The sequence below is a fragment of the Sturnira hondurensis genome, unplaced genomic scaffold, assembly GCF_014824575.4.
Source record: "Sturnira hondurensis isolate 20B ecotype Veracruz unplaced genomic scaffold, ASM1482457v3 Scaffold0015793, whole genome shotgun sequence".
Lineage (NCBI taxonomy): Eukaryota > Metazoa > Chordata > Mammalia > Chiroptera > Phyllostomidae > Sturnira > Sturnira hondurensis.
Window position 1 is genome coordinate 1,284,374 of NW_028088424.1, and position 21,285 is coordinate 1,305,658.

The following is a 21,285-nucleotide window of genomic DNA, read 5'->3' on the forward strand; positions in this document are numbered from 1 at the left end:
TACTAATTATAGAGCACTTGCAACCTACCAAAACTAATAAATATCTAAAAATCATTCTTGTAAATAGATTTGAGAAATTGACAGTAAGAAAAAAATACATAGATGAACTGTCCAGAAAGTATCCAGCCACGTTAAATGAAAGAGAGATATTTATTGAAGAGGATACAAGATACAAGAAACATTGTATATAGGACAATGACACCTCAGTCCCCTCAAAATAGGCACTTTGGGACCTCACATAAGTCTCCCAATCACCATCAGCTGCCCTGTCCTATTTTCCTGAATCTCACTGATGGTCTGAAATCTCTGCCCTTTCAAAGGTGATTTTAGTTTTGGAAAAAGCCACAAGTCACAGGGCATGAAGTCTGGGATGCAAGGGGGCTGAGTCACCTGGGTGATTTGATGTTTCACCAAAAAACTGTACAAGACCTGAGTGGGTATGTTGTGATGATGAAGCTGCCAATCACCAGCTGCCCATAGCTGCACCCTTCAGAATCATCCAAATTGTTTCCACAGAGGAATATTCAAGCTTAATGCAAAATCTGATGCAGGTTCATTGCTGTACTCACTCAGCCATTTGTAATGCAACAGCCACACAGTACATGTGCTTACTCAATGGCATCTACCACTCCCACTGATGATTAGGGTGAAGTTGTCATCGTTCAGACTCTCAGTTATAAATTGTTTTTTTATCCCACACTCATGAAAATCACATTGCAGAAATGAATTTACTAAACTACCGAGGTGTCACATGTAGTTGTCGTTGAATCTCTTTCCTAAACTGGGACTGCATTGATGCTACCTGCTGCCGGGTAAGGGCCTTGTCACAAGTCTTGTAGGTCAGTCTATAGCAGAGACTGACCTGTTCAGTCTCAGGATGCTGAAAACGACTAAGGAATTGTATGGATATGACAGTGTCCTGGGACACTGCTCGGGCAATAGTGTGAAACTCTAGTTCATCAAATCCTTTCTTCTCATCTAACCAAAAACTAATATCATGCACATAGCTTGGAGGATATAGAGAATAGCTTTTAAAGGGTTCTATTTTTCCAGGGACAAAATTCTTCAGGAAACGTTTATCAAAGGTCCACAACATCCTCCAGTCAGAGATACCCCAGATAAGCATGGCTAACAGGTCCAAGTTTATTGACACAAACACAAAACACTGGTCTTCATGTATAATGCTTGGAACAGATGTGGTAACAGACCCAATAATCAGATCCTTGGCACAATCTAGGCCAAAATTATGAGACTTCACATCAATCATATAATCTTTCCCATTTGGTTGAAAGATGAATTCTACTGAATTGCTCCGTTTCGAGCCCTCCTGCAATGACTGAGTCAGAAGGCTATCTAGAATGCCCTTCAGGTGGTCCAGTAGTGACTGAAGACAGCCATCCTTTAGACTGTGATTAAACCCAAGGATAAATAAAGTTTCATGAAATGCTGGCATTGTGAAAGGTGAGATGCGGCACTTCTGAAAGACAGGTCCACTGAGGATGTGTAAAAAACCTGGGAGGAAGTCTGGTGCTTGGATGACAGCCTGAACATGAACTAGGAGAGAAGGTCTAAGCCAGATCTTGGCTTGGCCATAGATTCCTTCATTAACTTCTTCCTTACCATCTCTTCCAGGGCTCCTGGGAAGGCTAAGTTCTGATAATGACACTAGAAAGTCCTCCATATCTTGTGGTGTCCCACCTGTCAGGGACTCAGAACTTGAGTTCTCTTCAAGGAGATTAATCCAAAAGGCGGCTGATAGAATGTCACAGTTCCAGGAAGTGAGAACTCGGGTTTCTCCCTCTGGCAGCAAAGGGAAGGAACACGTCAGCCTTTTTAGAGGGAAAGCTTTCCCCAATTCAGCAATGAGTTTGTCGTTGATGTTTTTGATAGGATGACGGGAAGATGCTTCTAGGAAACCCCTGTTTAAACACAAAAACAAAATAACCTTTTTAATTTCAATAATTATAATGTAGTTAGAATTAAAAGTGCAGATAACTGAATAGAAAAGAATTATCCTTAAGTTGATCCTGAAAAAAAACAAAGAAATTGTCCACCAAAAACAGATATCATGTGTTTCAGAACTGACAACCACCATCCCTACAACATACCAGAAAATTTTTAATTCTAAAGAGGCTTATATAGGCCAGACTGACAAGTATGCAAAGTACCAACATCATTAACAGTACATGTAACATCTATTTAATATATGGTTGCCATCAAGCCAATCAGGATACAGCTAGAGATAGAAGTGATTTCTGGTAAAATAGCAGTTACCTATTCAACTTTCCTACAAGTGCTTCTGGTTCTGGAAAGGAAAACCACTGGTCACCCAGTTTGATCCTGAAGATTCTTGGTTGCGAACCTTCAAAGGGTAAGCTCCGAGTGAAGACATGGTTCAAAGCACCTTCTACACGAAAGGATTTATTTTGACTCCTGGCAAAATAGACACCAAATATGAAGTCTTTCATTACTAAAGAAAGTCTTTCTGAGACTGATCAGGAAATTGGCAAGGAAAAAGTTTGCCTATGAGATTTTTTTTATCATTAGAGATGAAAAGGCTTAGATCTCTGTTATTACTTACCTATATCCAGTGCACTTGTACCCTGGCACAGCCTCACAGCTAAAGGAATGCACATCACTTAAAATGAATCCTCCCAGAGCTGCCATGGCAACCACTTGCCAACTGTTGTGCCATTCTCTTGTGGGATTATCAGCAGGAGTCCCTCCTTGTCCTCTGCACAATGCCACATGTACTTCTCCTTCCTCTGCAAGAACATCTGCACAGCTAATGGGAGGATGGGGGAGGACACCAGCCATTTATCAGAAACAAATAGAAATTACCACAGGAATTAGATATATATACATGGCTTGGCTATCAAATAATTGACACCCAATCATACCCACTGGCAAAGGTCTATTAGACTTCAAACATGCAAGAAAGTAGCTAGAATTAAGTAAAAATGTAAATTTAATGTTCAGCTCATAACTGACACTAGCAGCTGACCATGGTGTTATCCAGCTTGGTATTTGCAATGTTCACCTACATGTTACAGAAAGGTCAATGTCTGCAAAATTCCTATACAGGATTCACAGATTCAGCTATTGTTCCCTGTGGAGAGCGTTGTTCTTTTTACTCCCCCCTGCCTGTTAAAATTCTATACTTCAAATGCTAATTTAAAATACTGCCTCTGTGAAAAGTTTGTTAACTGTGACCTAAAGAGACCTCTGATTGTATTACATGTTTTGGTATAATAGTGTAGAGCAGAGATTTTCAACCTTTTTCATCTCATGGCACACATAAAATAATTACTAAAATTCTGTGGCACACCAAAATATTTTTTGCTGATCTGACAAAAATAGGTATAATTTTGCTTAATTCACACCTGATGGCTACTGCTGTGTTGACTGATGTCATTTTTTATTTGACAGTCTAAAGGACAAGAGGTCAGTGCCCCTGACTAAATAGTGAAGTATTGCATGTTTTAAAAATTATTCTGGCACACCAGTTGAAAATTGCTGGTTGTGATAAATTTGAGATAATTTTATGAGGTACTTAATATAAATACCTTCAGTTTATAGATGAGGAAGCAAAAAAGGAGTGAATAAGCTTACCTAAAATCATGCAACTATTAAGTAATAGGTGTGGATTTGAATCCAGGCGGTTTGCCTCCTAAATCCATGCTCTTCACCATTAGACTATACTGGCTACCATTATTATGCATTATTAAAAATAGGTGATCATCCCTTTACATGCCAAAAAGCGCATTATTTATACTTTATTTAGTATTTGAGGTTATACATCTGCCTTTCCAACAAGACTGTGTGTTCTTCTGGAGCTTTATATTCCCTCTGAACTTACAGTCATTTACGTATGTCTAATTCCCCAAACTAAAATGTTTTAGTGCATTATGTAATGTGCATCTTAAATATTTCAGTTGTGAGTGCTCTTCTTTCCTCACCTCTGGAAAAATCTGGCAAGCAGTTCCCTGTTCCTAGCTACTCCAGCTTTGCGTCCACAGTGGGGAAAGTTAAAACAAATTTGATCGAACTCCCTGTCGTGCAGTTCAAAGGCATCTGCCAGCTGGGTACAGTCCACACCAAAACGTATCTTGGTACCTGAAATATAGACAGAAGATGTCTTAACAGAGAACCAGAGAAAACCCTTCTCTAACCTGGACCGTGCGAAAAAGCCCTGGTCTAAGCACGGAGCGCGCTTCCTGTAAAGGTTCGTGGGGTGTTCAAAAGCAATTCTCACGCGACTTGAATCCCCAAGTTCCCACCCTTCCTACTTGGGGCTGCGCCAGGCCCTGGGCGGGGCTTCGAAGAGGAGTCGTTCTAGCTACCTCGCTCACGAAGGCGACGCAGATTCTCCCACGCCACGGGATCCCGGGCCACTTCGGACGGGAACTGGAGGCAAGTGGCAGTTAGACTCGTGCTGGGGTCCAGGGTCTCGCTTACTGCGGCGGCGAAGGAGAAATTTCCCTCCCCAACCAATAGGAGGCGCCGAGGGGCCATGGCCCCAACCGGGTCCCCGCTCGGGTTCTTGGAAGCGCTAGTTTTTGACGTCACTTCCTTCGCGGGTCTCTTGCTGCTCCCGCCTCACAAGTCGCTGGTTGATGACGCAACATAGTGCTTGGAGGCGTTGACAACCTAGAACAACAACAGCCCGGGAAGAAAATAGCAATGAGTAAAACGCGAGACACCGACCGCACCGTATGTCACCCCACCAACACCCCTTCGGAAGTGTCAAAATAAATGCCTCATAGCCCGAGGGTGGTCATGAGCGACTTCATCACACTTGCAGTCAGTAACGCGGTGGGGCAGGCCGAGGGTGAGGCGAGTTCTGAGTGATGATGGAAGCGGGTCCGGGCTCAGGACAAGAAGTTAGGCTGTGTTTTGTACCTTCCTCTCATAGAGGACTTTATAAATCATCTCATCCGAAATGGCTGCTGCCCATTGTTTCTGCTGCTCGGAATTTCTCCAGGTGATTCTATCTCCTGCCTTTTATTTATTCAAGAAATATTGCCGAAAATATTGAAATCCCCTTACGATACTAAAAGAATGATGGAAAAAATACGGAGTACCTGTTAGGTGCCATTGTGAGGATGGTTAGATAAATATTTAAATGAGCAAGATGGAGCCTACGGTTTCACTGAGCTTGTAGTCTGGCGAAGGATGCACAACAGCAAATGCAATTCTGATATAATGAGATGCCATGCTATGAGTGGAGTAATTCAGGGTGCTGTGGGATCGTGCTGGACCTGGCTCCTCCAATCCTCCAAGGCTGGCCGGGCCCCTGGCCCGAAGGAATGTGCATTCCTTTAGAAATGGATTATAATTCTCTCCTTACCTCCTTTTGGGAGTGGTCTCTTGACCTGCGTGACTGCTTTTTGACCTTTTTGCACGTACACACTGAGGTAATTCAGTGTAGAGTCATGTGCAAGGCACGTGACCCCTTTGGGATACCTTAAAACAAGTCTGGAACTGAGGGAGGTGTGGCCCTGCTGCACAGATCTGTCGCCATTGGTGCTCCCTGTAATGTGAGTAATAAATGCTATGTCTGCTCCATCCAGTCGTCCTTGTGGTTTTTTCGGCTTATCTGACGGAGCAGGCTCCCCCCTGGTCGACCTTCTGCGTTACAGGCACACAGAAGAGAAATCTTAGCATTGCCGGTGGGGGTGGGGGGGTGGGGCGGGGGGGGCGGGGGGCGGGAGGGGGGCCGGGTGGAGAAGTGAAAAATTTCCTGGAGTTGAAACTTGAGTTGAAAGCTGAAGGGGTGGGGAGTACACTTTACAAAAGGGTTAAAAGGAGTGAAGGGGCAAAAAAAGCATAATGGAGAAAAAGAACTGTTGAGTTTGGCTGAAATGTAGTTGGAGGGAGAGTGGGTAATACTCGAGACTGAAAAATGAAGCAAGGGTCGGGTCATCTAGAGCATTATAAACCATTGTAACAGCCTGAACCGTATTCTGAAACAGTGGCCAGATACTGAAACATTTTAAATCCGTAGGAAAAGGACACCCTTAGATTTTCAGTTTTGAAAGTCCTACTTTTTTGTAGAGAAGGACTTGAAAAGAACTAGGCTGATGGCAGGGAGATCCTTAGGAGGCCACAGCAGTAATAGCATCCAGGGCTGATAGTGGTCTGAATTGGAACTTGGCAGTGGAATGGAGGGTAGTGAGCTGATTCAAAAATCAGCAAGACTTAGTGATTGGATGGGTGTAAAGTGTTGAAACAGAAATCAGTGTCAAAGATAAGCCCCAGGTTCCAGGAATAGACAACAGAGTGGGTGGTGGTATTCATCCTACAGCCTCAGGAGATATGGCCTTGGTCTGCAGTCTGAATACTAAGCTTGTTGGACTTTGGGACCAGCTACTCTTCAGTCATCAAGCTGTTTGTTGACATCAGTGCATGCATCTATCTTCACAAAGGCAGATGGTGTGAGGACAGTTACCTTTAAACCTACAGTATTAGCTTGGTCCCTACCTGTGGAAAGGAGAGTGAGTGGTGACTCCCAAATCATGGCCACCTGGTCATGGTAATTTGGGTGATGTACATTTCTTTCTTTACTTGGAGAACTGAGAGGGCCAGATTTGGTGACATCTCTTCTTTTAAAGAACATGGACTGGAAGTGGAAGGCTTTCTGTCACTTTCCTATGGAATCTACAAACAACAAAAGTTACCCAGCATCAGATTACTCTTCTTTGAGGAAGGTATTGTCCTGCTCCTATGCCAAAAACCAGACTTAAAAAAAATTATCATTATTTTAATCTTTACCCAAGGATATATTTTTTGATTTTAGGGTGGGGTTGGGGGACGGGAGAGAGAGAGCAAGAGAAACATTGATGTGAAAGAGAAACATCGATTGATTGCCTCCTGTATGTTCCCCAACCAGGGATCAAACTCATAACCTAGGTATGTGCCCTCACCAGGGATCAAACCCACAACATTTTTGGCATATGGGATAATGCTCCAACCAACTGAGCCACCAGACCATGGCCAGATATTCTCATTCTCTCTCTCTCATCAATTATAAAAATGGGTAGGCTTTTGATTTCCTACAAAACTGAAATTCAGACACTGGTCATCTGGTATGTTCCAAGAACTGTTGGTTGAGAGGGCAGGCAGAAGGAGAAGGTGTTAGAATAAGTAAGACACAGATCCTGTCCTCGGGATTCTACAGTTTAAGGGATTCTGCACACGTTTCAAGAACTCTTGACACATGGTAGAAATTATAAATACAGAAAGATATGAACATGAAGTACTGTGTGAGACAAACAAGGAAAGGTAGGTGGAATAAGTGGCATTTGAACTGGGCCTAGAAGGAAGGAAACTATAATTTATTGTTATCTAGTTTTCCAGTTCTCACTTGTCTCTATTATCTTTGTAGCAATACTCTTAGTTCTTAAATTCCCATATCTCCAAATGACCTGATCATTTAGCTAGCATGTAGTATTGGGGGTACTAAACTTTTTCTATCTTTTCAAGGAAGAGCATTTGATTTTTATAGTCATTCATTGCTGCTGAATGAGAGGGTAGCTCAAAGGACTTGTGGACCTGGAGAAAAAAACAGAATGACAATAATTAATTTGTGAAGAAAGTCTAGATTATTAGTAAGCTGTACTTGTATTGTGCTTGGCCAAGGGTAAAAAAAGGATGCCTTTTCTGCTCTCTGATTTGTGTAACAAGTTTATCTGTTCTCACCTTTTCCCAGAGTCAGTTCCTGTCCTGTTTCCTTACAAACCCCCACTATGGCAGCCTCATTAATGCAGATGGCCATGCTGAAGTGTGGACAGATTGGAATGATATGTCCAAGTTTTTCCAGTATGGATGGAGATGCACCACTAATGAGAATGCCTATTCAAACCATACCCTGATGGGCAACTGGAATCAGGAAAGATATGACCTAAGGAATATCATGCAGCCCAAACCTTTGCCTTCCCAGGTAATCTTAAACGTTCTCTGTTTCCTTCTGTTAGCAAAACAAATACCAGTGGCCATTTGAGAGGCAGTCATTTGATAACTTCTAATGCTGAAATCTCTCATGCTTCTGTTCAATGAAGTGGTTTGGGGAGAGCATCAGTTCCTTAGCTGGAATATTTATTCTACTTTACTATCAAATTAAATATCGTACTATTGTAAGGTAATTAAAAGATGGGTAATACTCTTTCTCTTGCTTCTGTGTGAACTTTATTCATCTACAAAAATATATGTCTTCTGACTCAGCCTAGCTCTTCTCCGGTCCTTGCCCTTGTAGCTCTCCTAATCAAACAAACATACAAAGATTATGAAAGTTGGTAGGATATAGAGTAATGACATATAGACCTCTAGTTAATCTAAAATATGACAGAGACTGCTAGAATTCATGTCACCGTGTCCTTTATTTCCCAGTATTGGTTATAGACTCCTATGTTTTTAATCTATTACTTTTTCTTTCCAGTGTGGACACTACTTTGAAACAACATATGATACCAGCTACAATAAAAAAATGCCACTTTCAACCCATAGTAGGTGGATTATTCTTTTCAATTCTTATAGTCTCAGGGTCTAATTCAGGGCCTGGAATGCAGAAGGAACTCAAATAAAAGTAAACTGAATAAATGAAGGAATGAGTGAGTGAATAATGTCTCTTCTGAATTTTGACAGGACTCACTCTGTATTTTCTTAGAAGTAAGAGTGAAATTAGTTGCTAAGACTCCTTCCTATTGACTGATTTCACTTGTATTTCCTTCTCTTTTCTCTTCTCTTAGGATTTAAGCGAGAGCCTCACTGGTTCCCAGGACATCAACCTGAGCTGGATCCTCCTCGATACAAATGCACAGAGAAATCAACTTATATGAGCAGCTATTCAAAACCTCAAATTGGACATCACTCTGCATGTGTGTGTAGTCATAATAACTGCCCATTTCAGGGCCTAGGGTTCTAAGAAAAAATAAGAAGCTTCATTTTTTCCACAGTAGAATACAGGAGGGAGCATGTTTTAAGCACACCTAAGAATTTAGCAAACTATGGCATAGTTTCATTCTCTGAATAAAGCATAGAAAATGTTCCCTACCCTCTTTTAGCCAAGATTTGAATGTCAAATTCAAGTCGATTACATCTATTAGTTATTCCTTAAGGATGCTGTAGAAGGGCAATAAAAAATTATTTCTTTCAAATTATTTCTATTTATTTCTACAACCAGTCTGCTCTTCCCTGTCTTCCCATCAGGAGCAAAATTTAGTAAAACGTAGGCTACATTTGGCTAGATGCTCTCTGGATATGAATCTGGTAGACATGGTCACATAGTGTCACTTTAATGTGATCTTAATGAACATTCCTCTTAAGGACTAGAAAAAGAAAAATATTTTTTTATTTTATGAAGAATTTAAAACATAAAAATAGAATATTATACTGATTTTCCATCTTTAAGAAATTATGACCAATTTTACTGGCTCTACTTAATCTACTTTTAATCTACTTTTAATCTACCCTTTTAATCTACTTTTTCTGTTTTTTAAAATTAATTTTGGAGAAGATCTCAGAACTAATATGATTTTATCTATTTTTTCTATTTTATCTATTTTTATCTATATTTCAAAAGTATATGGCTGTCAATTTTTTGCTCCCCATAAACATTACCACAGGAACCTGTTGATCAAACAAAGCTGTGTTATGAAACACAGCTTTTCTTCAAAGCTGTGTTCTTCCTATAACAAGGAAGAACATCAACTTGACAGAGTCTTAGTAATGATTCGAAAGGAAAATATTTGGGTAAGTTATCCTCAGGAATCTGAGATAAGGAATCATTTGGTTTAAATTTAAGATGGGTCTTTGTAAGTAGGAAACTCATAGGGATTGAGAAAAGGTTGTGATTAGTCTAGGGTGAACCCATAGAGGCAACAGTCTTAATTTTAGAATGGCTAAACTTAGGGAAATCCGAGATGGCTGTAAAGGAGGCAGAAGCTACACTCACCTCCTTCCATGACCAAACTGGAATTACAACTAAAGTGTAGAACAATCAACCCAAATACTGATCCGAAGACTAGATGAAGAAAAGTCTTGTAACCAAGGATTTACAGAAGAAGCCACATCAAGACTGGTAGGAAGGTTGGGGGATTACACAAAGGGCTAGACCCACTCCCATAAGCAGCAGCTGAGATTCTAGAGGGACAGCTCAGCTGCAGATCCCCCTGAGAAGCAGGGGGTCTCAACTCAACCCCAAGCCAGGCTTCCCAGCCCAGAGTACCAGCGCTGAAAAGAGGCGCCCACCTAACATCTGGCTGTGCAAAACAGCAAGGATTCTATTTGCCAGGAAGAGGCAAGAGCCCAACCAGAGACACAGGTACCCTCTTAAAGGGCCAATGCACAAAATCTTGTTCATAACTACTCATCCTGGACTCTGGCAGAGGGAGGACAGAGAAGACTACAGTTACACGAGGAGAGTCTGGGTTTTGTAGCTCGGGGGAGAGAGCTGAAAGGATAACCATCAGGATCCCTGTGCTGAGTTCTCCTGCACTGCAGATGTCATCTTTCTTGGCTGGAGCACTCCCCTTCATATGTCATCAACCTGGGGGAAAGCAATGGACCCACTCCATGGACTTTTCGCCCCACCCTGCGGAGTTTGTGCACTGCTGAGGAGTCAGGTGCCAAGGCCAGAGTATAGAGGTCTGGGCAAACTCAGAGGGTGTAGTCACTGAGTTGTGTGGCTTTGGGGCAGGGGTCATTACCACCACTTTCCTGTGAAACTGCCTGATCCCAGCCCCTAAAATCGCACAGACCGAGTTGGGTGGCACCTCCCACTCAAGGGAGAACCACTAGCCCCATCCTTTTGACTCCTAATGGCCCCATCCTGCTGAGATAGGATTCCTGGCAGAACCTGTCACAGGCTGAGTAGTGTTGCTCTAGAGCAGGGGCTATTTTTCTCTCACACAACTGAACAGTGCAGAGCCCTCTCTTCACACAACCAAATCTTGGTCTGTTTAGGTCTCACCCTGATCATTCCCTAAGACCCCACCACACCACAAAGGTTTGCAAGCACCCATTGGGTGGCAGCTAAACTTAGTATACCCTGAGACATTTGCTGAGTGGTGTCAGATCCAGTGCTGGTACCAAGTTTGAACCTGTATCAGTATGGTGAATGCTACTTGCCCCTAGCTCGTGAATCACTGAGAACCTACCTCATGCAACTCAAGTAATGACAGAGGCTTTTACAATGACTGAGCTGAACAGGCACCTAACAGGCAAAGGCAGGCAGAGGTGAAATTTGGGGTAGCTTGGAAATTTTTCTGACTTGCCCCTTGGCCCAGTGTTGATAAAAGCTGGCCTTGCTGCTCAGCTTGGTCCTTGTGCACACCCAGGCCCTGCAGAGGGAACCATAAACTGTGGATCACTTTGTATCTCTGAACAGATTGCCCAGGGAAAGTCACAGGCAGCATCTGACATTGGTCTGAATCACAGTCCCTCCGAAGAGATCCTAGAACCAATACATCCAGTTACAAGCTTCAAACAACATCAGAGCAGGATCCAATTAGCTTCACAAGTATCATATCCAAAAGCAGATCTCAAAAGGTGCCAGACTGTGTTGATGCAAATTCCAACTTGTGTGGTCAGCATCTGCACAGCAGCTCAAACACTGGAGGTATGGGTTGATTGTCAAAGTCAGCCAAACTGGGATTGACCCCACACAAAGAGGCCAATAGAAATCAAGATTCAGTCACAACAAGAGGACCTACTTACCCCACATAAGGGAAATTCCTGGAGCACCCAGCTAAAATGATAAAGGAGACTGTGCCACTGGGTTCCACAGGACACCTACTAAATAAGGTCATATTACCAAAAACTGGAATTCATGGTAGACCTACCTCATACATAGAAACAAACACAAAGAGGCAGTCAAAATGGGAAGACAAAGAAATATACCCCAAATAAAAGGACAGGAGCATTCTAAAAAAAAAGAGGTAAATGAAATGGAGGCAACTGATTTACCAGATATAGAGTTTAAAATATAGTTATAAGAATGCTCAAGAAACTTAGTGAAAACTTAAGTAAAAAAGATAGCAAGCATAAGAGAAGGACATAGATACCATAAAAAAAGAACAAGTCAGGAAAGAAGAATGCAATATCTGAAATGAAGAATATACTGGAAGAAATAAGCACTCTTCTGGATAAAGCAGAGGGTCAAATCATCAATTTGGAAGATAAGATGGCAGAAAATACCCAATCAGAACAGCAAAAAAAAATTTTTTTTAAATGATAATAGTTTAAAGGACATAGGGACAACATAATGCCTAACTGTCTGTATCTTAGTGGTACTAGAAAAAGAAGACAGAGAGCAAGAGATTGAGAACCTATTTTGAGAAATAATGGCTGAAAACTTTTCTAAACTGGTGAAGAAAAAAGACACAAAAGTCCAGGAAGTGCAGAGAGTCCCAAACAAGATAAACCCAAAGAGGCTAACACCAAAACACATCAGAATTAAAATCGCAAAGGTTAGAGACAGAATCTCAAAGGCAGCAGGAGGACAGTTACCTACAAGGGAGCTTCCATAAGACTGTCAGCTAACTTCTCAATGGAAACATTTCAAGCCAGAAGGGATTGGCATGAAATATTCACAGTGATGAAAAACAAGAACCTAAAATCAAGGCTACTATACCAGCAAGTCTATCATTTAAAACTAAAGGAGAGATAAAGAGCTTCCCTGTTGAGAAAAGCTAAAGAATTTGTTACCACCAAACCAATATAAACAAGAAATGTTAAAGAGTCTTCTTTAAGAAGGAGGAGGAGGAGGAGGAGAAAACAGAGGAAGATCATAAAAATAAAGTGGCAATCAATGTATACATGCCAATAATCACTTTAAATATAAATGGCTTAAGTGCTCCAATTAAACACATAAGGTAGCTAGATGCATAAGAAAAGATTCATATATGTGCTGTCTACAAGAGACTAAACTCAGAATGAAAGATACACACAGACTAAAGGTAAAGGGATAGAAAAAGATATTTCATGCAAATGGAAAACTAGCTAGGTAGTAATACTTATATCTGAAACTATAGACTTTTAAATGAAGGCTATAGTAAGGGACAAAGAAGGATACTACATAATGATAAAGAGGGCACCCAACATAGATGCACCCAACATAGAATAACCTAAATATATAAAGCAAATTCTGATGGATATAAAGGGAGAAATTGACACTAATACAGAAGTCATAATAGGGATTTTAACAACCCATTGACATCAGTGGACAGATTTTCCTGACAGGAAATCAAGGAAGAGCCCTAAATGACACACTAGATCAGATAGATTTAATTGGTATCTTCAGAGCATCTCACCCAAAGCACCCCGATGCACATTGAACATTTTCTAGGATAGACCACATGTTAGGACATAACACAAGTCTCAATAAATTTAAGAAGATTGGCCCTGGCTGATGTGGCTTAGTGGACTGAGTGCTGGCCTGTGAAGCAAATGGTTGCAGGTTCAATTCCAAGTCTAGGGCACATGCCTGGGTTGTAGGCCAGGTCCCCAGTAGGGGGTATATGAGAGGCAACCACACATTAATATTTCTCTCCCTCTCCTCTCTCCCTTTCCCTCTCTAAAAATAAAATCTTTAAAAAATAAGAAAATTGATGCTCTGTCTGATGTGACTCAATTGGTTGGAGTATCATCCCATAAAATAAATGGTGTGGGTTCAATTCAGGGCAAACACCCAGGTTGCAAGTTCACTCCCCAGTTGGGGCATGTACAGAAAGGCAACCAATCAGTGTTTCTCACATCTATGTTTATATATATTTCTTTCTCTCCTTTCTTCTCTCTCTAAAGACAATAAAAAAATGTCCTCGGGTAAGGATCAAAAAAAATTTTAAATAACTTTAAGAGGACTAAAGTCACATTAAGCATGTTCTGTAACCACAGTGTGTGAAAGTAGATATTAACAACACAAAAACTGAAAAACACACAGATATAGAGGCTAAATAACCATATTAAACAATGAGATTAAGGAAAAAGATAAAAAGATATCTTGAAACAAATGGAAATGGGAACACAACAACCCAAAGTCTACAGGACATATCAAAAGCAGTCCTAAGAGAGGAACTCATAGCATTACAATTGTGCCTCGAGAAACAAAAAAAAACACTTGAATAATCTAATTTTACATTTAAAGGAACTTGAAAAAGAACAACAGACAAACAAAAATGTGTAGAAGAAAGGGAATAATAAAGATCAAAGGAGAAATAAACAAAACAGTCTAAAAAAAGCCACTACAAAAGATTAATGGAACCAAGAGATGGTTCTTTCGGAAAAAAAACAGATGGATAAACATTTAACCAAACACATCAAGAAAAAAGAGAGAGGACCTAAATAAATAGAAATGAAAGAGAAGTAACAACTGACACCAACAAAATACAAAGGATTATAAGAAATATTACTAACAATTTTGTGCCAACAGATGGGACAATGTAGAAGAAATGGACAAATTCCTAGGAATATACAATCTTTCAAAACTAAATAAGGAAGAATCATAGAATTTGAATAGAGAGATTACAATTAATGAAATAAAAGCATTAATTTAAAAAAACTCCCAACAAACAAAAGTCTTGGATCAGAAGGCCTCACGGGCGAATTTTACCAAATATTGAAGGAACTAACACCTAACCCCCCAAAACTTCAAAAAATGAGAAGACTCCCAAGCTCATTTTACATGGCCAACATTATCCTAATTCCAAAACCAGAATAAGACATTACAAAGAAAGAAAATTATAGGCTAAGACCCCTGATGAACATAGATCAAAACCCTTAACAAATCATTAGCAAAGTGGATCCAGCAATACTTTAAAATGGTCATACACCAAAATCAAGTGGGATTAATTTCAGGGATGCAAGGTCAGTACAATATCAACAAATGTGATACACCACATAAATAAAATGGGGATAAAGTCACATAATCAAATCAACAGACACAGAAAAAGCATATGGTAAAATCCAGCAATGATTTATGACAAAACTCTCAGCAAACTGGGAAGAGAAGGAACATGCCCTATAGGACAAACCCACAGCAAACATCATACTCCAATAGGCAAAACTAAAAGTGTTACCTTTAATATCAGGAACAAGACAGGGATGTCTGCTTTCACTACTCTTATTCAACATAGTACTCAAAGTCCTAGCTGCAGCAATCAGACAAGAAGAAATAAAATGTTTCCAAATTGGAAAAGAAGAAGTAAAACTATTATTATTTGCAGATGGTATGATACCTTATATAGAGAACCCTAAAGACCCCACCAAAAAAAGTACAAGAACTAATAAATGAATTCAGTAAATTAGCTGGATACAATTCAATATTAGAAATTAGTGGCATTTTTATATACTGATAGTGAGCTATCAGAAAAAGAAACTAAGAAAACAATCTCATTTACAAAGCAGCATAAAAATAATATTCTAAAAATAAATTTAACCAAAGACTTGAAAGACTTGTGCTTAGAAAATTATAGGCTATTGAAGAAAGAAACTGAGGAAGATACAAACAAGTGAAAATGTAGACAACTTTCATGGGTAGGAAGAAATTATATTATTAAAATGTTTATATAGCCCAAAGCAATCTATACACTCAATGGAATTCCTATTAAAATACCAATGGTATAACCTCTGGCTGGTGTAGCTCAGTGGATTGAGCGCAGGCCTGCGAACCAGACGATCACGGTTCGATTCCCAGTCAGGGCACATGCGTGGGTTGCAGGCCAGTTCCCAGCAGGGGACTCACCAGAAGCAACCATACAATGATATTTCTCTCCTTCTCTCCTCTCCTTCCTTTCCCCTCTAAAAGATAAATAAATAAAATATTTTAATAAAATACCAATGGTATATTACGTGGAAACACAAAGGATCCCAAATAGCCTCAGTAATCTTGAGAACAAAATTGGAGGTATCATTCTACTCAATTTCAAACTATTCTACAAGGCCATAGTAATAAAAATAGCATGGCACTGGCACAAAAACAGGCATATCGATCAATGGAACAGATAGAGAGGCCAGAAATCAACCAACACCTTTATGGTCAATTAATATCTGACAAAAGAGGCAGGAACACTCTAATGGGGAAAGACAGTCTTTTCAATAAATGATGTTGGGAAAATTTGACAGATACATGCAAAAGTATGAAACTAGATCTTCTTACACTACACATGAGAAAAACCTCTCAATGAATTAAAGACTTAAATGTAAGTTATAAGACTATAAAAATCCTAGAAGAAAACATAGGGAGTAAAATCCTAGATATCTCTCATAGTTATATTTTTTTCTGATGGAGCTCCTTGGGCAAAGAAAATAAAAGAAAAAATAAACAGATAGGACTACTTCAAACTAAAAAACTTTTGCACAGAAAAGGAAACCGAGAACAAAATAAAAGGCAAGCCACTGAATGGGAGAAGATAATCACCAATTATACATTTGATAAGGGGTTAATTCTCAAAATCTATAAAGAACTCAGACAACTGGAAAGCATTATGCTGAGCAAAATAAGCCAGGCAGTGAAAGACAAATGCCATATGATATCACCGTTAACAGGAATCTAAACAACAAAACAAACAAGCAAGCAAAATATGACCAATGACACTCAAATAAGGAACAGGCTGACAGGGTCCAGAGGGGAGAGGGGAGAGAATCATAGGGCAAAAGGGGATGGACTCACATGAACAAGTATAAAGGACACATGGACAATAACTAAGGTGGGGGGTGGAAATGGGAGGGAGGTAGGGAGCACTGCGGGGGGCAGGGCTGGGAATATAAGACAGAAAACTGTACTTGAACAAGAAGTAAATAAAAAATCATCAGATTACAAAAAAAAAGAACTCAGACAACTGAACACCAAGAAAATAAATAATACAATTAGAAATTGGCAAAGGATCTGAATAGGTATTTCTCCAAAAAGGACACAAAGATGGCTAAAACACATAGGAAAAAATACTCAACATCAGTAATCAGAGAAATGCAAATTAAAACCACAGTGAGATATTACCTCATGCCTGTCAGAATGGCTACTACAAATAAATCAACAAACAAGTGTTGGTGAGTATATGAAGAAAAGGGAACCCTCATGCACTGTTGACGGGAATGCAGACTGGTGCAGCCACTGTGGAAAGCAGTATGGAGATACCACAAAAAATTAAAAGTAAAACTGCCTTATTATCCAGCAATTGCACTTCTAGGAGTATAGCCAAAGAAACCCAAATTGCTCATTCAGAAGAATTTTTGTATTCCTAAATTCATTATTTACAATAGTCAAAATTTAGAAGCAGCCAAAGTGCCCATCAGTAGATGAGTGGATAAAAAACCAATGACACAGGCCTGACTGATGTTGTTCAGTTGGTGCATCATCCTGTAAACCAGAAGGTCATGAGTTTGATTCCAAGTCAGAGTACATGTTTATGTTGTGGGTTTCAATCTTGGTTGGGGCGCATAGGAGCAGCAGCCGATTTCTCTCTCACATCAATGTTTTTCTCTTTCCCTCTCTCCCTCCCTTCCCCTTTCTCTAAAAAAAAAATTAAGATATCCTTGGGTGAGGATTTAAAAAAAGAAAGCTATGGTACATTTATACAATGGAATGCTACTTGGCTATAAAAATGAAAAACTCTTAGCTTTTGCAACAGCATGGATATACCTAGAAAGTATTATGCTAAGTGAAATAAGCCAGTCAGAGAAAGACGGATACCATATGATTTCATTTTATGTGGAATCTAATAAACAAAATAAAGTAACAAATAAAATAGAAACAGACTCATAGAAACAGAGACCAGATTGACTGTTTTCAGAGGTGAAGGGGCTTGTGGATCTGGATGAGAAAGGAGAAGGGATTAAGAAAAAACAGACACAGGTGAGTGTGGTAATTGTCAGAGGGAAAGCAGGTGAGGGAATTGGAATAGGGCAGATGGGACATAAATGTTAGCAGAAAGATTCTGGACTCTGAGTGGTGAGTGCATGATGCTGCAAGAGAATAATGTGTTATAGGGTTGAACACTTGAAACCTGTATGGTTTTATTAACCAATGTTACCCCAATAAATTCAATTTAAAAAGAGCCCTGGCTGGTGTGACTCAGTGGATTGAGTGCTGGCCTGAGAACAAAGGATCACTGGTTCATTGCCCAGTCTAAGGCACATACCTGGGTTGTGGGCCAGGTTCCCAGTGCGGGGTGCATGAGAGGGAACTAGATATTGATGTTTCTCCCTCTCTTTCTCCCTCCCATCCCCTCTCTAAAAATAAATAAATAAAATCTTCAAAAAAAAAAGAAACTGATGTTTTAAAAACAGATAAAAGAACAAAATGAAAAGAAATACACATGTGGTATACAAACTTCATATTTAAGTCATCAGTATCTTTGTAGTTGTCATATTCCAGTATGTAGTTTTTAGACTTTAGAAATGTCAGCTAGATAACTCTCTAGGACAAAAGAACATTCATGTGTGCCAGTGGGGCATGAATGACAACTATTTTTAAAGTGTGCAAGAAGAGATGTTCCTTGAGACTCTCAAAGTATCTTTACTTGACTGGAATGAGTATTCAACAGTTTTTTTGAAATTGTGAAATTTATTAGCATGAATAGATAATATTATCTTACTATCCTTTTAATATCTGTATAGTATATACTGTAACATTCTTTTAAAAATATTTTCTACATTTTTTATTGTTGTTCGAGTACAGTTGTCTACATTTCCCCACCACCACTCCCCTCCCACACTCCAGCCATCTGCACCTCCCACCCTTGATCGCAGACCCCTTTGGTTTTGTCCATGTGTCCTTTATACATGTTCCTGAAACACCCTTCCCCCTTTTCCCCCCATTATCCCTTTCCACCTCCCCTCAGGTTACTGTCAGTTTGTTTTTAATTTTAATGTCTCTGGTTATATTTTGCTGGTTTGTTTTGTTTATTAGGTTCCACTTATAGGTGAGATCAAATGGTATTTGTCTTCATCATTTACCTTATTTCACTTAGCATAATGCTCTCCAGCTCCATCCATGCTGTCGCAAAAAGTAGGAGCTCCTTCTTTGTTTTCGCTGCATAGAATTCCATTGTGTAAATGTACCATAGTTTTTCGATGGGCATGTAGGTTGCTTCCAGCACTTGGCTATTGTAAATTGTGCTGCTACAAACATTGGGGTGCATAGGTTCTTCTGAGTTGGTGTTACTGGGTTCTTAGGGTATAATCCCAGCAGTGAACTTGTTGGGTCAAAAGGCAGATCCATTTTTAGTTTTCTGAGGAAATTCCACACTGTTTTCAACAGTGGCTGCACCAGTCTGCATTCCCACCAACAGTGCACTAGGATTCCCTTTTCTCTACATCCTCTCTAACACTTGTTGTTTGTGATTTGTTTATGATGGCCATTCTGACTGGTGTGAAGTGGTATCTCATTGTGGTCTTAATTTGTATCTCTCTGATAACTAGTGATGTTGAACATCTTTTCACATGTCTCTGGGTTCTTTGTATGTTCTTCTTGGATAAGTGTCTGTTCAAGTCCATTGCCCATTTTTTAATTGGATTTTTTGTCTTCTTGGACTGGAGTTGTGTGAGCTTCTTATATATTTTTTAGATCAAACCCTTGTCTGAGGTATTATTGGCAAATATGTTTCCCCATACAGTTGGTTCTCTTTTCATATTAATTCTGTCTTCTTTAGATGAGCAGAAGCTTTTTATTTTGATGAAACTTGATCACCAACTTACACCATTCACAAAAATAAATTCAAGGTGGATAAAAGACTTACATATAAGTTGTGACACCTCAAAAGTACTAGAGGAGAACATAGGCAGGCAAGTGTCAGATATTCCATGCAGCAATATTTTTGCTGATATGTCCCCTAGAGCAAGGGACATAAAGGAAAGGATATTCAACATTTTTTTAAAAACACAGTAAGTAGGAGAGATTTTATGGTGGTGAAGTAAGTGAGAGCTGAGCCTACTTGTTTGTGCACCCAACTGAGACACATAGCTGATCTTCCAAAGGAAAAAGTAAGGATAAAACAGAATCTTAGCTGTTTGGAATGAAGTTTGGAAGCCAAAGTGTGAAGAGGATGATTCAAAATGGGTGCATACAAGACAATGTGAGAGCTGTGATTACCAGTAAGCTGGCTGGAACCCACCAACAAAGAAGCAACCAATAAGTAAAACTCAAAAACAATCAGAAAGCCCACGCACACAGAAGAAAGGGCAACATTAAAGCATCCAAATAAGGAGGTCAAAGAGACTACACCACCAAGTCCCACACAACTCCTACCACAGAAGTCCAGCCCACAAAGACAGCTAGCAAAGCAGGACATCCCGAGATGCAGAAACAAACAAAAAGAGTCACCTAAAATGGGGAGACAAAGAAAGAACACTCAATTAAAAAGAATGGAAGAATCCTAAGTAAAGAGCTAAATAAAACTGAGGCAAGCAAATTATCAGACATCGAATTCAAAAAATGGTAATACAGATATTCAAGGAACTCAGTGACAACGATAAGAAACTGGGTTGAAAATACAACAGAATAAAAAAGGAAATAGAAAATATAAACAAGAACCAGCAAGAAATGAAGAATACAATATCTAAAATAAAAAATACACTAGAAGGAATTAAATCAACCTGGACAAAGCAGAGGACTGAATTAATGAGTTGGGAGACAAGGTAGAAAGCAGTAATCATGTAGAGCACCAGCAAGAAAAAAACTCAAAAAGTATGAGGATAGCTTAAGGGAATTTTAGGACAACATGAAATGCAACAACATTCAAATCATAGGACTATCCGATGGAGAAGAAAAGGAGCAAGGGATAGAAACCCTGTTTGAAAAAACAACAGGAAACTTTCCAAACCTGGAGATGGAAAAGCCATGAAAGTTCATTGAGGGTCCCAATCAAGATGAACCCAAAGAGGCCTACTTCAAGACACACCATAACTAAAATGACAAATCTTAAAGACAAAGAGAGAATCTCAAAAGCAACAGGGGAGAAACAGGAGTAACGTACACGGGAACTCTGATAAAGAAAGGAGCTGACTTCTCAACAGAAATATTACAAGCCACAGGGGAATGGCAAGAAGTATTCCAAGTAATTAAAAGCAAAGGGCTGCAACCAAGACTACTGTAACCAGCAAGACTCTCAACTAAAATGGAAGCAGAAAAAGGAGCTTTCTACACAAAAGGTTAAAAGAATACACCTCCACCAAACCAGCATAACAAGACATGCTAAAGGGACTCCTTTGAGAAGATAGAGGTATAGAGTGAAAGAGAGAGAAATGCAGGTACAAAAGGGAAAAAATGGCAATGAATAAATACCTTTTAGT

General features: G+C 39.7%; 2 protein-coding genes across 4 annotated transcripts; one reads left to right on the forward strand and one right to left on the reverse strand.

Moving 5' to 3' along the window:
* Window positions 1-324: 324 nt before the first annotated feature.
* On the reverse strand, window positions 325-5,371 carry FDXACB1 (ferredoxin-fold anticodon binding domain containing 1). 2 transcript variants are annotated; one of them, XM_037065566.1, is made up of 5 exons: window positions 5,351-5,371; window positions 4,344-4,650; window positions 3,960-4,116; window positions 2,582-2,785; window positions 325-1,919 (listed from the first exon to the last, which is right to left on the reverse strand). In XM_037065566.1, exons 2-5 carry the CDS (start codon window positions 4,513-4,515, stop codon window positions 737-739), a joined length of 1,716 nt encoding a protein of 571 aa, XP_036921461.1. In that variant the 5' UTR covers window positions 4,516-4,650; window positions 5,351-5,371; the 3' UTR covers window positions 325-736. The 2 variants fall into 2 exon arrangements, with proteins under 2 accessions (XP_036921461.1, XP_036921460.1); XM_037065565.1 differs by lacking the exon at window positions 5,351-5,371 and adding an exon at window positions 2,275-2,433 and having other exon boundaries at window positions 4,344-4,597.
* On the forward strand, window positions 4,612-9,327 carry CFAP68 (cilia and flagella associated protein 68). Of its 2 annotated transcripts, none has more exons than XM_037065569.1 (4): window positions 4,612-4,713; window positions 7,712-7,942; window positions 8,438-8,504; window positions 8,748-9,327. In XM_037065569.1, exons 1-4 carry the CDS (start codon window positions 4,684-4,686, stop codon window positions 8,921-8,923), a joined length of 504 nt encoding a protein of 167 aa, XP_036921464.1. In that variant the 5' UTR covers window positions 4,612-4,683; the 3' UTR covers window positions 8,924-9,327. The 2 variants fall into 2 exon arrangements, with proteins under 2 accessions (XP_036921464.1, XP_036921463.1); XM_037065568.1 differs by having other exon boundaries at window positions 4,655-4,984.
* The last annotated feature ends 11,958 nt before the right edge of the window (window positions 9,328-21,285 follow it).

Coding starts and splice junctions, on each gene's coding strand:
- FDXACB1 (XM_037065565.1), bottom strand. CDS start 4,515: ATGGCCCCTCGGCGCCTCCTATTGGTTGGGGAGGGAAATTTCTCCTTC. Junction 2,786..3,959: donor CTTGCCAGATTTTTCCAGAG/GTGAGGAAAGAA, acceptor TCCTCCCATTAG/CTGTGCAGATGTTCTTGCAG. Junction 1,920..2,274: donor CTTGTAGGAAAGTTGAATAG/GTAACTGCTATT, acceptor GTGTTTAAACAG/GGGTTTCCTAGAAGCATCTT.
- CFAP68 (XM_037065568.1), top strand. CDS start 4,943: ATGGCTGCTGCCCATTGTTTCTGCTGCTCGGAATTTCTCCAG. Junction 7,943..8,437: donor CCAAACCTTTGCCTTCCCAG/GTAATCTTAAAC, acceptor TTTTCTTTCCAG/TGTGGACACTACTTTGAAAC. Junction 8,505..8,747: donor AATGCCACTTTCAACCCATA/GTAGGTGGATTA, acceptor CTCTTCTCTTAG/GATTTAAGCGAGAGCCTCAC.